The sequence below is a fragment of the Kryptolebias marmoratus genome, linkage group LG2, assembly GCF_001649575.2.
Source record: "Kryptolebias marmoratus isolate JLee-2015 linkage group LG2, ASM164957v2, whole genome shotgun sequence".
Classification (NCBI taxonomy): domain Eukaryota; kingdom Metazoa; phylum Chordata; class Actinopteri; order Cyprinodontiformes; family Rivulidae; genus Kryptolebias; species Kryptolebias marmoratus.
In genome coordinates, this window is record NC_051431.1 from 21973545 (window position 1) to 21984733 (window position 11189).

At 40.1% G+C, this 11189-nt stretch overlaps 1 protein-coding gene across 1 annotated transcript in view; it reads right to left on the bottom strand.

Annotated features, from left to right (window-relative positions):
* Positions 1–522: 522 nt before the first annotated feature.
* The window catches only part of LOC108238141 (sodium- and chloride-dependent GABA transporter 2-like), a 16945-nt gene continuing 6278 nt past the window's right edge, over positions 523–11189 (bottom strand). The window contains exons 2-14 of the mRNA XM_017420019.1: positions 6192–6326; positions 5759–5899; positions 5542–5629; positions 5335–5467; positions 5122–5256; positions 4948–5051; positions 4659–4783; positions 2118–2230; positions 1900–2037; positions 1712–1814; positions 1517–1617; positions 1208–1378; positions 523–633 (exon numbers count right to left, since the gene is read on the bottom strand). Of these exons, the coding sequence (XP_017275508.1) occupies positions 523–633; positions 1208–1378; positions 1517–1617; positions 1712–1814; positions 1900–2037; positions 2118–2230; positions 4659–4783; positions 4948–5051; positions 5122–5256; positions 5335–5467; positions 5542–5629; positions 5759–5899; positions 6192–6326 (1598 nt within the window). The remainder of the gene's footprint in view (positions 634–1207; positions 1379–1516; positions 1618–1711; positions 1815–1899; positions 2038–2117; positions 2231–4658; positions 4784–4947; positions 5052–5121; positions 5257–5334; positions 5468–5541; positions 5630–5758; positions 5900–6191; positions 6327–11189) is intronic.

The window sequence follows — 11189 nt, forward strand, 5'->3', positions numbered from 1 at the left end:
GAGGAGAAGCAGCTTTCAGTTTCTATGCACCACAAATTTGGAACAAACTTCCAGAAAACTGTAAAACAGCTGAAACACCGGGTGCCTTTAAATCTCAACTTAAAACCCACCTGTTTAGAGTTCCTTATGGCTAAATTAGGGTTAGAGTGCGGGGTTTTGATGTCTTCAATGTTTTTCTCTTTCTTACTGTTTATTCAATGTCACATGCTGTTTTTATTTTGTTTTTTGTTTTTTTAATTATGTAAAGCACCTTGAAATGCCTTGCTGCTGAAATGTGCTATACAAATAAAATTTGATTGATTGATTGATTAAAAGCCATTTTTCCTAGTGCATAAGCCCCCCCCCCCAACAAGCTTCATCCATTCAGTATTTTGGAGCTAATGTAAAAAGACAAATCATTGGATTTTCAAAGTTTATTTTTAGATTAAATAATAACTCTGTCATTTGTCCAATCAGTGCCAGATATGTTTTGGACATATGAAGTTGTAAGATGTGTAGAGTTGCTTTTCTTTTTTGTTTTTTTCACTTGGTCATAAATGGCTTCAGCACTTCTGCTCCCACAGCCTGCAGTTCTGTTCTTTCCATTTGGGTGCTTGAGTTGTCAAGGACAGGCTGACACAGGCACTGGAGCCGCTGCAAAGAGCAAACGAAAAAATCTTTACCAATTATTACAAAGAAAAGTACATATAAGCCAGTATTACACTGTAAACTGAAATAATATTACTTCTGATTACTGAGTTGTAGAACTCGATATGACTGCATGTTTATGCACAAAATTAATTGATTTTAAAATTGAAAATAGTTTTGCACTTGTTATACTGTAATCTTAACAACTACAATTTACCTGTTAAAAATGTCTTAGCTGAAATCTCACTGAACAGAATTCAGTCTTAAAATACTGATAAATTTTGTTACTGCAGACTCTTATGGCTCAGACTGTTTTTTTTTTTGTTTCAGTTTTATGTTTTGTTTTAACACATGCAAGACATTATCTATATTTTAACGATTCCTACTCTACTAAAAGAGAGATCATAATAATACAAAAAAAATACAAGTTTTATTTCAATAAAATAAATTGATAATGTTTTAATACCTCCACAGTTAACAAAGTTCTTAATTATGATGTTTGAATCACTATTTTTTATTATGTACTAACAGTCATTTAATAAATCTGTAATTATAACAAACAAATATAAAACCATCCCACCTGACCGAGGGTCCCAGTCCCAGCGCACAGTTTGTAAAACGCCCATCCTGGAACAAGCAAGATGGAGGAGAGAGCTAGAACCCATCCCAACACGTATGACCAGGATGGGTACACATACCAGCGATTGAAGGTCAAAGGCTGGTACTCAATTAAAGAACATATGAAAGATCCCTGAAACAACAAAGGAAGTGGATTTACTGATTGGATTCTGACTAAAACTCAACTGCAGATACAGTATCTCAAAGTTTCTATCTGATTCTGGAGGAGTGACATTCTCTTGTCACAACAACACACAGAAAGACGTCTCACCAGTGAGATCAGCGGTGTGAGATAGAGCCAGCAGATTTTGAAGTACGAGTTGGGCCGGACACCGGTCATATCCTTTATGATGCTGTACAACCGCTCTGCTCCTTAAATTGAGATGAGGTTGGATTAGGATTTTTAAATAATTTGATTACAATATATACATATTTATGACAATTTTTTGAACAATGGTATACCTACCAAATACCCATCCCAGTGCCAGAGCTTCAAACACGCATAGAAAGAGGATGCAGCCTCCGTTACATGCATAATAGTCAAACAGCTGAAACACGTACATCCCTCCCTTCAGATGACAAATGAGAAATTTGGCAGAACCTTTAGTGTTTGAGTATAAATGAAGATACACTTATGGATCATTAGATACTGACTTCAGTGATCATGATAAGCTGAGAAAAGAAACATATCAGGCAAAAGAGGAGGAGGAACCTCTCTCGTCGTCCTGCCCTGCGCATAACTCTTGGAAACATGTCTATGATTGATGTCATCACCACCTCCATGGCCACAAACTGCACACAAAACAAAAGTACATTTCCAAATCCAAATGCAAGTTTCTAATAAAAAGACTTGATCCAGTTGAGTGTTTTACGTGTGTGTCCAGGCCCAAGAGAATAAGCATGACAAAGAAGCAGATGGACCATAGTTGAGGAAGAGGCATCATGGCTACAGCCTGAGGGTATGCAATGAACCCCAAGCCTGGACCTGGAAAACAACATCGAAGTGATGATACACTAATCAGCTTTCATCATCTGCACCTTTGTTGCTAAAAACTCAGTAATACTTGTGATTTATTAATGTTTGACATGATTTACAGTTTTTAGCATTTAACCCATAAAATATGTTGCTTCAGACAAATGTTTTTGGTAAAGTTAGTCTTTCCAGGATGTTAATTGTGTTAAAATGTTTATGATGAATAAATGTTAATAAATAAGATACTTATGTTCTATATAACAGTTTAGATGTCACAATGACATGAGAGCTAATGTGGATTTAACAACTAACCAATAGATAGTGATACTGCAAGTCTGAATGGAGTTATGGACTGAAGATGGCGGCACAGTTACTTTGTCTCTCAGCTCTCTGTTTAGGTCCATCAGGTTAATGTTTGTTTTGTGTATAATATATGAGAGAATAACCGTGTTTTGTTCTGAGGTTTACACAGTAAATGCTTATATGCTATGTTCTGTTGCTGTTATGTCACTAGATGGCACTGCTGTGACAGCATGGGGCAGAAGTGCGTTAAAGAGAACCGCAGAAGGTTTGTGACTGTCGTTTCCTATTTCATTACAACCACCGCAACAAAAATAGTAATGAGGGTAATGGCTTCAGTACTGAGTCCACTGCCTTTACTGCTTCATGCTGGTAAGCCTCTGATACCATTTACAACGCTGCAGAAAATATTTGATAATTACATGCCTGTTATAAATGGTACTGGAGACGAATAGCCAGATGAAAGACGTGACAAAGCTATGGCTGCACATGACAGACATTTTGTCCCTAAAGTTATTGTATTGGTGTGCTGAGACATATACAGACATGTTCAATGTACCAATGAAACTGCAAGGCAATATGTCACTGAACTCAAAGTGTTAGCTGTGCCATGTAGTTTTTGAGTGATGGAAAGTTAGCTAATTAGAGATCAGCTCTTAGCTAATGTTTATCTCAGTGCTGTGGAAGATAAGTTACTGCTAGAGGAGGATCTCACACCAGACAAAGCTTAAACCATTGCATACCAAGTGGAAGCAGTGGTAAAAAAATGCTACACTGCTCTCACCTGTGAGTACAGTCCTGTCTGCACCTGTACAGACTGTGATGCTGCAAATGTTCATTTTCGAGGGAAAAGAGACACAAACAGCTCAAACACATGGAGCTCGACACCATGTTGATTATAAACAGCCAAGTAATAAAGAACAAAATTACTGCTTAAGATTAAGTGCAGAAGAAGAATGAGGCTGGACTGGATGGAGTTGGGTAATAGCATCTTCACTACTACTGTAAGAACTATGTGAGTTTAACCATTGTCTCCTATTTCATTACAACCTGCACAACAAGTGTGTTATGCAGAGTACATTTACAGCCACACAGAGCTTTGCTTAAATCACACTTTGCTCAAAACATCAATTATCTTTACTTGCTATTTTGTTAACGTCACGGGAGAGCTGGTGCGTATCTCCAGCTGTGATTGTGCAAGAACCGAGGTATACCCTCAACAGGTCACAAGTCCATCACAAGGCTTGCTCAGAACAGTTGATATTTAATGCAACATGTTGCTGTTTTGTCAAGATGTTCTGGTAAAAAAAAGCCTCAGAAATGCAGCTGAATGTTGCTCAGATTTAAATAAAGCTAGAGATATTTGTTATGTAGGACTTTTGGTCTGTTGCTGTTTGGTAAAGTTTAGATAGCAAAACTGTTGTTTTTTTTTAATTCAGAAAAAAAGGAAGCCAAACACTTTTTTTATGGTTTTGAGCTATTGAGTTTATTATTGACTCCTTTAGAAACTAAAGAAAGAGCTGATGATGTGAGATCTTGTTACTGTTATCATGATTGCATAATACCACATTTGTTGAAAACCTTAACTTTAAATATATAAATTCATCCATCATCTGTTTTTCTTTATTCACGTCCCGGAGGTGACAGATTCAGGAGAGAAGTTCTGGATCTGCCCCAGAGTCTTCTCCCAGTTGGATGTGGCTTGAAAACTTCCAGACAGAGGCATCCATGAGGCATTCTGATCAGAATGCTCCTCGTCTTATCTTCAAGGCTGAGCCAAGCCACCCTACAGAGGAAGCTCAGTTTAGCTGCTTTTATCCTGGATCTTGTTGTTTTAGTTGTAATCCATGTCTTATGGTCATCGGTGACGGTTGGAAAGCAGGTGGACCAGTAAAATGAGAGCTTCACCTTTCAGCTCAGCTCCTTTACCACAACAGACCAGAGCAACTATGCCCTGTTTCCTCTATCTGTCTCTTTTTCCTTTCTACGATCACTCATCACTAAGACACTAAGATACTCCTTTTGAGGCAAAGACTGACCCCCAACCTGGAGGGAACCAGGTGTTTGAGAGAGTTCTGAGCCCATGTACCTCTTGTCAGAAAAATGAAATTGCATTTTTTAAAAACCCCTGAATATATACCTGATTCTGCCACTTCTTCTACGGAAACACCTTGCTCATGAGTCATGAATCCCAGCACAGAGAAGACTGCAAACCCAGCTATGATACTGGTAGCACTGTTCAGCAAACACAGCCACAGGCAATCTCTGCAAAAAATGACAACACATCATGTACTTTTTCAATTTATAAAAAGACAAATTGAAAAAAATCCTTCTGTTCAATTTTTGCTCTGGTAAATCTGTATGGCAGTTTATATCAAAATTTATTTAATGTTAACAACAGAAACTTAGATTAAAATGCTGACAGTTACCTGTAGCAGTTGTTGTTGTATGTGTTGTAGCTGCCTAACACAGCAAGGTTGCCCACACCGACACTGTATGAGAAGAAGATCTGAGCACCAGCTTCCATCCACACCTGTCCCAACAACAGCAGCGGTGAGTACATTTGACCTGCACTCTCTGCTGTTACATCAAGAAAATCTTACCTGAGAGTCTGTGAGTCGTGATGGATCAGGCAGAAGATAAAACACTACTCCTTCAAAAGCACCAGGAAGACTGAGTCCTCGGATCAAAAGTATTATTAGCATCACATAGGGAAAGGTGGCAGTAAAATACACCACCTGAAAAAGTAAAAACACTGTTACCACTTAAAACCATACCTTTTGTTTAAAGGACAATTTGAGATCCAAATGTTATACCTTTCCTGTGGATTTGACCCCTTTCCAGATGCAAAAGTAACAGATCACCCACATGGTAATAAGACACAAGAGCACCTCCCACCTGATACCGCCCAACTCCTCAATGCCCCCTGAGATAGCCAGCACTCGTCGTCTATAGATGAAAATGTACAAATGTTTTACTAAGAACTGTGTTTGTCTTGTGTTTGTTCATCTTTACTGACATACTCCCAGAATTCGGTGGCAGCAGAAGTCAAGTTTGTCCTGTTGGTCCAACGGATGGTCTCATTTGCTGTTGAAAAGTCTACACACTCATCTGAAACAATGGTGGTGAGTTAGGATATACAGTACTTTAATAGAACTACTGACAGCTGTTGTTTAGACATTGTTTTTTAGATGATGACACACTTTTATTTGTATTTTAAGTTGTATATTTGTTTTTTACCTGTGTTCCAGTAGTTGTTGCAGCTGGCCCATGGAAGCTCGGAGCTGAAGGAGAACACGAGGTAGAATAAAGCCCAGGCCAGAATAATGATGTAGGTCATACAGCTGTAGAGGAGAATTAGCAGCCCACCATAGCCTATACCTGAAAGGAAGAAAATACAAGGGTAAAAACAGCGACCACATAAATTATCATAAGAAAGACCCTAAAAATAACAACTACATCATGGGAAATATGGCTTGTTTCAGTGATTCAACCCAAATAAACCAGATCCAGGAAAATAGCCAAAATAAGCTAGAAGTAGTATTAAAAGAACATTTGTTTGAGAGCAGAAAGAGACAGCTTTTTTAAGTGAGCTGAGCCAAATGATCCAAATCCCAGAAAAGAGCCTTAATTCCCATAACTACAACAAAACAAAGTGTCCTGAGCATTTTACCTTCTGCTAGTGGACACAACTTCCTCCAGCAGGTGACGCTGCCCTCCTGGGTGTACTGACCTATTACTGTCTCCAGCAGGAAAAGGGGTACCCCACAAGTCACCACAAATACCAAATATGGCACCAAGAATACACCTGATTGTACAAAATACACAACTGTGAGTATCTGTGTCATAGTATCCATGTACAACATTATTGAGTACTGTAAAATCATATAGTTTTTTATTGTCGTTTGTTAAAGATATGTTAAAATTTTGAGGGCAATAAAAGATTTTAAAAATTGCATTTAGTGAATCCAGTTGAATAAAGTTCATTTTTTGAAATGCTGAATGAAACTTCATGATGTGCAATCCTGCTTTGCCGCTTCAACAGCTTACATCTTAACTACAGCTTTTTCTCAAGATGTATTTAAAACATGATGGTTTTGTTAGAGGACAAAGAGTTCCTCAAACAAAAACAAGTTAAGTTCAATGAATTATTGAATGGTTCTGAACAGAGCCAGAATGCACTTTTTCCTGCTGGCTGGATTAATTTGTACCCAGATATTCTTTTTCTCTCAACTGAAGTCATCCTCCAGTTTCACAAAAGTAGGAATTTTCTTATTGTGTGGCTTATCCCATTAGCATTTTTTTGAGTTTCCCCTTTGATGTCATTTGAAGATATTGCTTTAGGTTATGAAACTTGACAGACTAAAGTTAATAAATAATTTATTTTTAAATAGCTAAACACTTTTAATGATGCACAGCACATCATTGGAAGTGTGGAAGCTACTAAAACATACTGTAGAAGATCAGAATGCATCAAGCTGAAGGGAACTGTAATAACACAGACCAACTTTAAAATGTTAGCTTAATAATCTTTCTTTCTTTCCAGAATAAGTAATTTTTAAAATCTGCTCATTGCAAATTATGAATTCAAACACAGAAAAAGGTTATTTTGAACTATATCAAATGGTGTAGTTTGAAAGAGTTTATTTCAGTACCGTATTTTCCGGACTATAAGGCACACTTAAATGCCTTCAATTTTCTCAAAAAACGACAGTGTAACTTATAATCTGGATTGCTTTATATATGTAAGAAGTTGTAATTGTTGTGTTCACAATGTTGCCACCAGGTGGCGTAGAGAGAGAGTTGTTCACAGATGTGTGTAGAGAAGAAGAAATAAAAGATGGAGAAGAACAGAGCATGACGACTGGAGTGCTTTACTACTGTTACGTTCAGTACTAGTGACTTTATTACTATTCTGCCACCTCACAACATAACAAATTGGCGACGTGTTGTTCTCACTACGTGATACTATGGCTGCTGCGACTCCTTTCTCTATGCCGTTTCTTCAATGTCCTGGTGAACCTGCATTGCCTTTCGACACATGGTTGAAGATATTCCAAAATTACCTTCAAGTGGTCGCTACTAGTTCTAATGGATGGCCGGATTCTCGAAAGCGAGCTCTCCTTCTACACTGCCTGGGAACCGAGGGACAGAGACTGTTTTATTCTCTACCGGATCAAGGTCAGACATTGGATGAAGCAATAAGCGCTTTGCATGCGCATTTTTCTTCGAAACGTAACGTTGTGTCTGACAATCTGTGTTTGCTGGCGCAACGTTTTTCCGCCGGAGACGTAAATCCGCGCCTCCGAAGCGCATGCCTGCGACAACGTCCTCAGGTCTTCCTGATTCTGCAACCCCTGTTTCAGCTCGACCCATCAACAACCAAATCTGTTTCCGTTGTGGATCACACAAGCATCTAGCCAGCGACACTTAATGTCCTGCTGCATCAGTTAAATGCAATAACTGTAATAAAATCAGACACTTCGCCAGAGTATGTCGTTCAGCTTAAACAATTTCTGTGCGTGAAATTGACCTGCCGGAAGTTCAGATCCTTTACTTGCATGAACATTCAGCACCTGATAAGATCAGCTGCACTGTAAATATTAAGACTAGGTGTGCTACAGTGCCTGTGGAACTAACTGTTGATTCCGGCTCCTCTGTGTCAATTCTGCCCAAAGCTTTCTATGAGAAACATTTCAGAGGAGTAAAGCTGCAACCTCCAAAAGTGAACTTAGTCACATGTTCTCGTGCTCCTATTCCTGTAATAGGCTGCTTACCCACAACGGTCCTTAAGAACGACAGGACATGCAAAATTTCCTTCTTCATTGTGGAAACGGGAACTGCTCTGCTTGGCATGGACCCCATCAATGGGTTGCACCTGTGTTTTCAAGGATCTTCTGTTCAACCTGTTGCTTCGAAGGACTGCACTTCTATCATGACAACTACACCACTGGCTTCTTCTGCAATACCCTCTCCTGCACCAAGTGCTGTTTTTTGATGGCTGAAAAGATGGAGAAAAACAGAGCATGACCACTGGAGTGCTTTACTACTGTTACGTTCAGTACTAGTGACTTAATACTATTCTGCCCCCTCACAACATAACAGTAATGTTTTGGTACGACTTTGGTAAACTACAAAGCCGCACTGCTTGCAGCATTAGGCCCCCACATACTCGGGCGTACTGTGTGGTTGAGACTTCATACTCGAGCATACAGATTGCCTAAAATCCTCCTGTGATAAATTTCAGTCATGGCGTCACCGGACGAGAAGGAAGGGATCGCTTGCCTCTGAGCTTTAAAAAAACAAAAGAAAAGAAGGTGCCTTTAACCCTGTTTCTCCACTACCAGGGCAGCCACTGCAGCCTGTCAGTGCTGCACAAAGAGCAGGCGATTCTCACCTGAGAGCGGTTGGTGTCACACACAAAACAGTTCGATGTGAACACCAATTCTCACCGGGCAGTTTATTGTGCGACACCGAGTACATGTATGCGGTCATAAAAATTTGATCTTTGCGTGGACGTTTCTGGTAGACGTCCGCTTCGAGTCCACCTTAAGTACGCGTATCGTTGCATTATTCTCCGAAAAGACAGGGTGCTGTTTTGTTTCGCTTAATGCACCTTATCAGTCCCTCCAGGATTTCGCGGGCGTTTTTTGTGATTGTTGTGGGCTAAAATGCCTGATTTCGTGGGGCATTTTCCTAAAAGTTGCAATGAAAAGTTGCAATTTTTTTTTACTAAAATCAATAAAAAAACATAACTTTTAATATATAAACCAAAAATACTTACTAGTTTTGTAAGATAATTACCAACAAACATTGACATTCTCAAAAGGTGCTTTATTTGAGAACTTTGATAGCTTATAAACTGACATTCATGACCATTTCTGGATTGTCCCTCGTCTTCAGGTCTCCTCACATGTTTTGCAGACACAAAGTGTTTGTCGATGGATGACTTGCATTTATGTTCAATGATTACACTGCAGGACGTGCAAAACAGCTTCCCCCCACTCTCGACTCGTGCAGCTGGGTAGGAAACTGGTTTGCGACCGCAATGAAGTTAGTTTTAAGTTGGATATTGGATAAACGTGCTCCGCAGAGTAAGCGGCGTCTAGCTCATGGCTGACCCGAAACAGGAGCACTAATGTTGGCCAGTCGTTCTCTGCAGGCCCCTTCTCTCACGCGCGGTTGGCCGACATTAGTGTTCCTGTTTCGGGTCAGCCGTGAGCTAGACGCTGCTAACTTCGCGGAGCGCGAATATCCAATATCCAACTTAAAACTAACTTCACTGCGGTGTTTTGCGCGGTCCTTTGCTGAAATCTTTGTGGGCAAATGTAAAGCATTAACACACATTTTTGCTTCGATCGCTGCTCCTGCATGCTCCCGGCATTGTAATGTTAACAGGATGTGACGTCACATATCTTCTTCGTGAGTTATTTGGGGTTAAAGTTGTGGGAAAGTTGCGGTGTTTTGGACAAAGTTGCGGGGTTTGCTTGATTTTGCGTTAATAGTTGCGATCGCAACATTGCAAAATCCTGGAGGGTCTGCCTTATAGTCCAGTGCTATAAATGACAAAAATTCAAAAATGGACCATTTATTGACAATCAAGTGCGCCCTATAGTGCTGAAAATACGGTAGTTCTTTTTCTACCTTCCCTCGGTGTTTAACTACAAGAACCATCTTGATGTGACCAACTATTGAAGCTCCAATTGCATCACGTCTGTCTGAGACAGACCAGTTGAGCCAGGCTTTGTGCTCTACCCACCTCATGTTAACACAGTCAACCCACCACCCCCTACTCATTCTTGCTTTCTTTCCTTGAAAAACTAAAATGACACTCCCTCAGCACGTTCAGGCTGGCTTGGTTAGTTGCTTGACAGTTCTCAGGTGTCCCGTAAAGGAGCACGTTGGCGAAGGCAGTCCTGGCTCTGGTCTGAATTATGCTCGGTAAGTTGGTCCTAGTTACGCTGTAGGAGCGATGACCAGTCAAGGCGAGGTGTTCCCGCTGCTGCTCGGTTTTATTTAACAGAGCAGTGGCAGGTATAACTCAAGCTAGAGCATCAACATGAGATTGTCTTCCCTTTGACATGGCATTAGTTTGCTAGCCAGAAGGTTTTTTCTTAAGCTAACATGTTAGTCGAGCTGATTACCTCCACCAATGAGGTTTTCATTTTTTAAAAGCATTTGTCTGTCTTTCTGTCTGTGCACAAGATTACTCAAAAAGTTATGAATGGATTTTCATGAATTTTTCAAGAAGCGTCAAACATGCTACAAGAAATAAGTGGTTAGACATCTGGGCTCTCTAAGGTGTGTCTGAGGCCCAATCCAGCTTTTGTGCCTAAGGCGATGGATTTTTTGTACAGATGTTCTTCAGTGGAGCTGCTAGCTTTCTACTCACCTCCATTCTCCTGAGAGGAGAAGTGGAGCCTTAACTCTCTGTGCCTTGTGCAGATGCTTAGAGCTTATGTGCACAGGACAGCCAGCTTCAGGAAGTAGGACGAGCTGTTTATTTCATTGGCCATGTCTCTATGGTGGCCAATCCATGTGTGAAAATGATGTCTCATGCGCCCTGAACCATCCATCCATCCATCCATCCATCCATCCATCCATCCATCCATCCATCCATCCATCCATCCATCCATCCATCCATCCATCCATCCATCCATCCATCCATTTT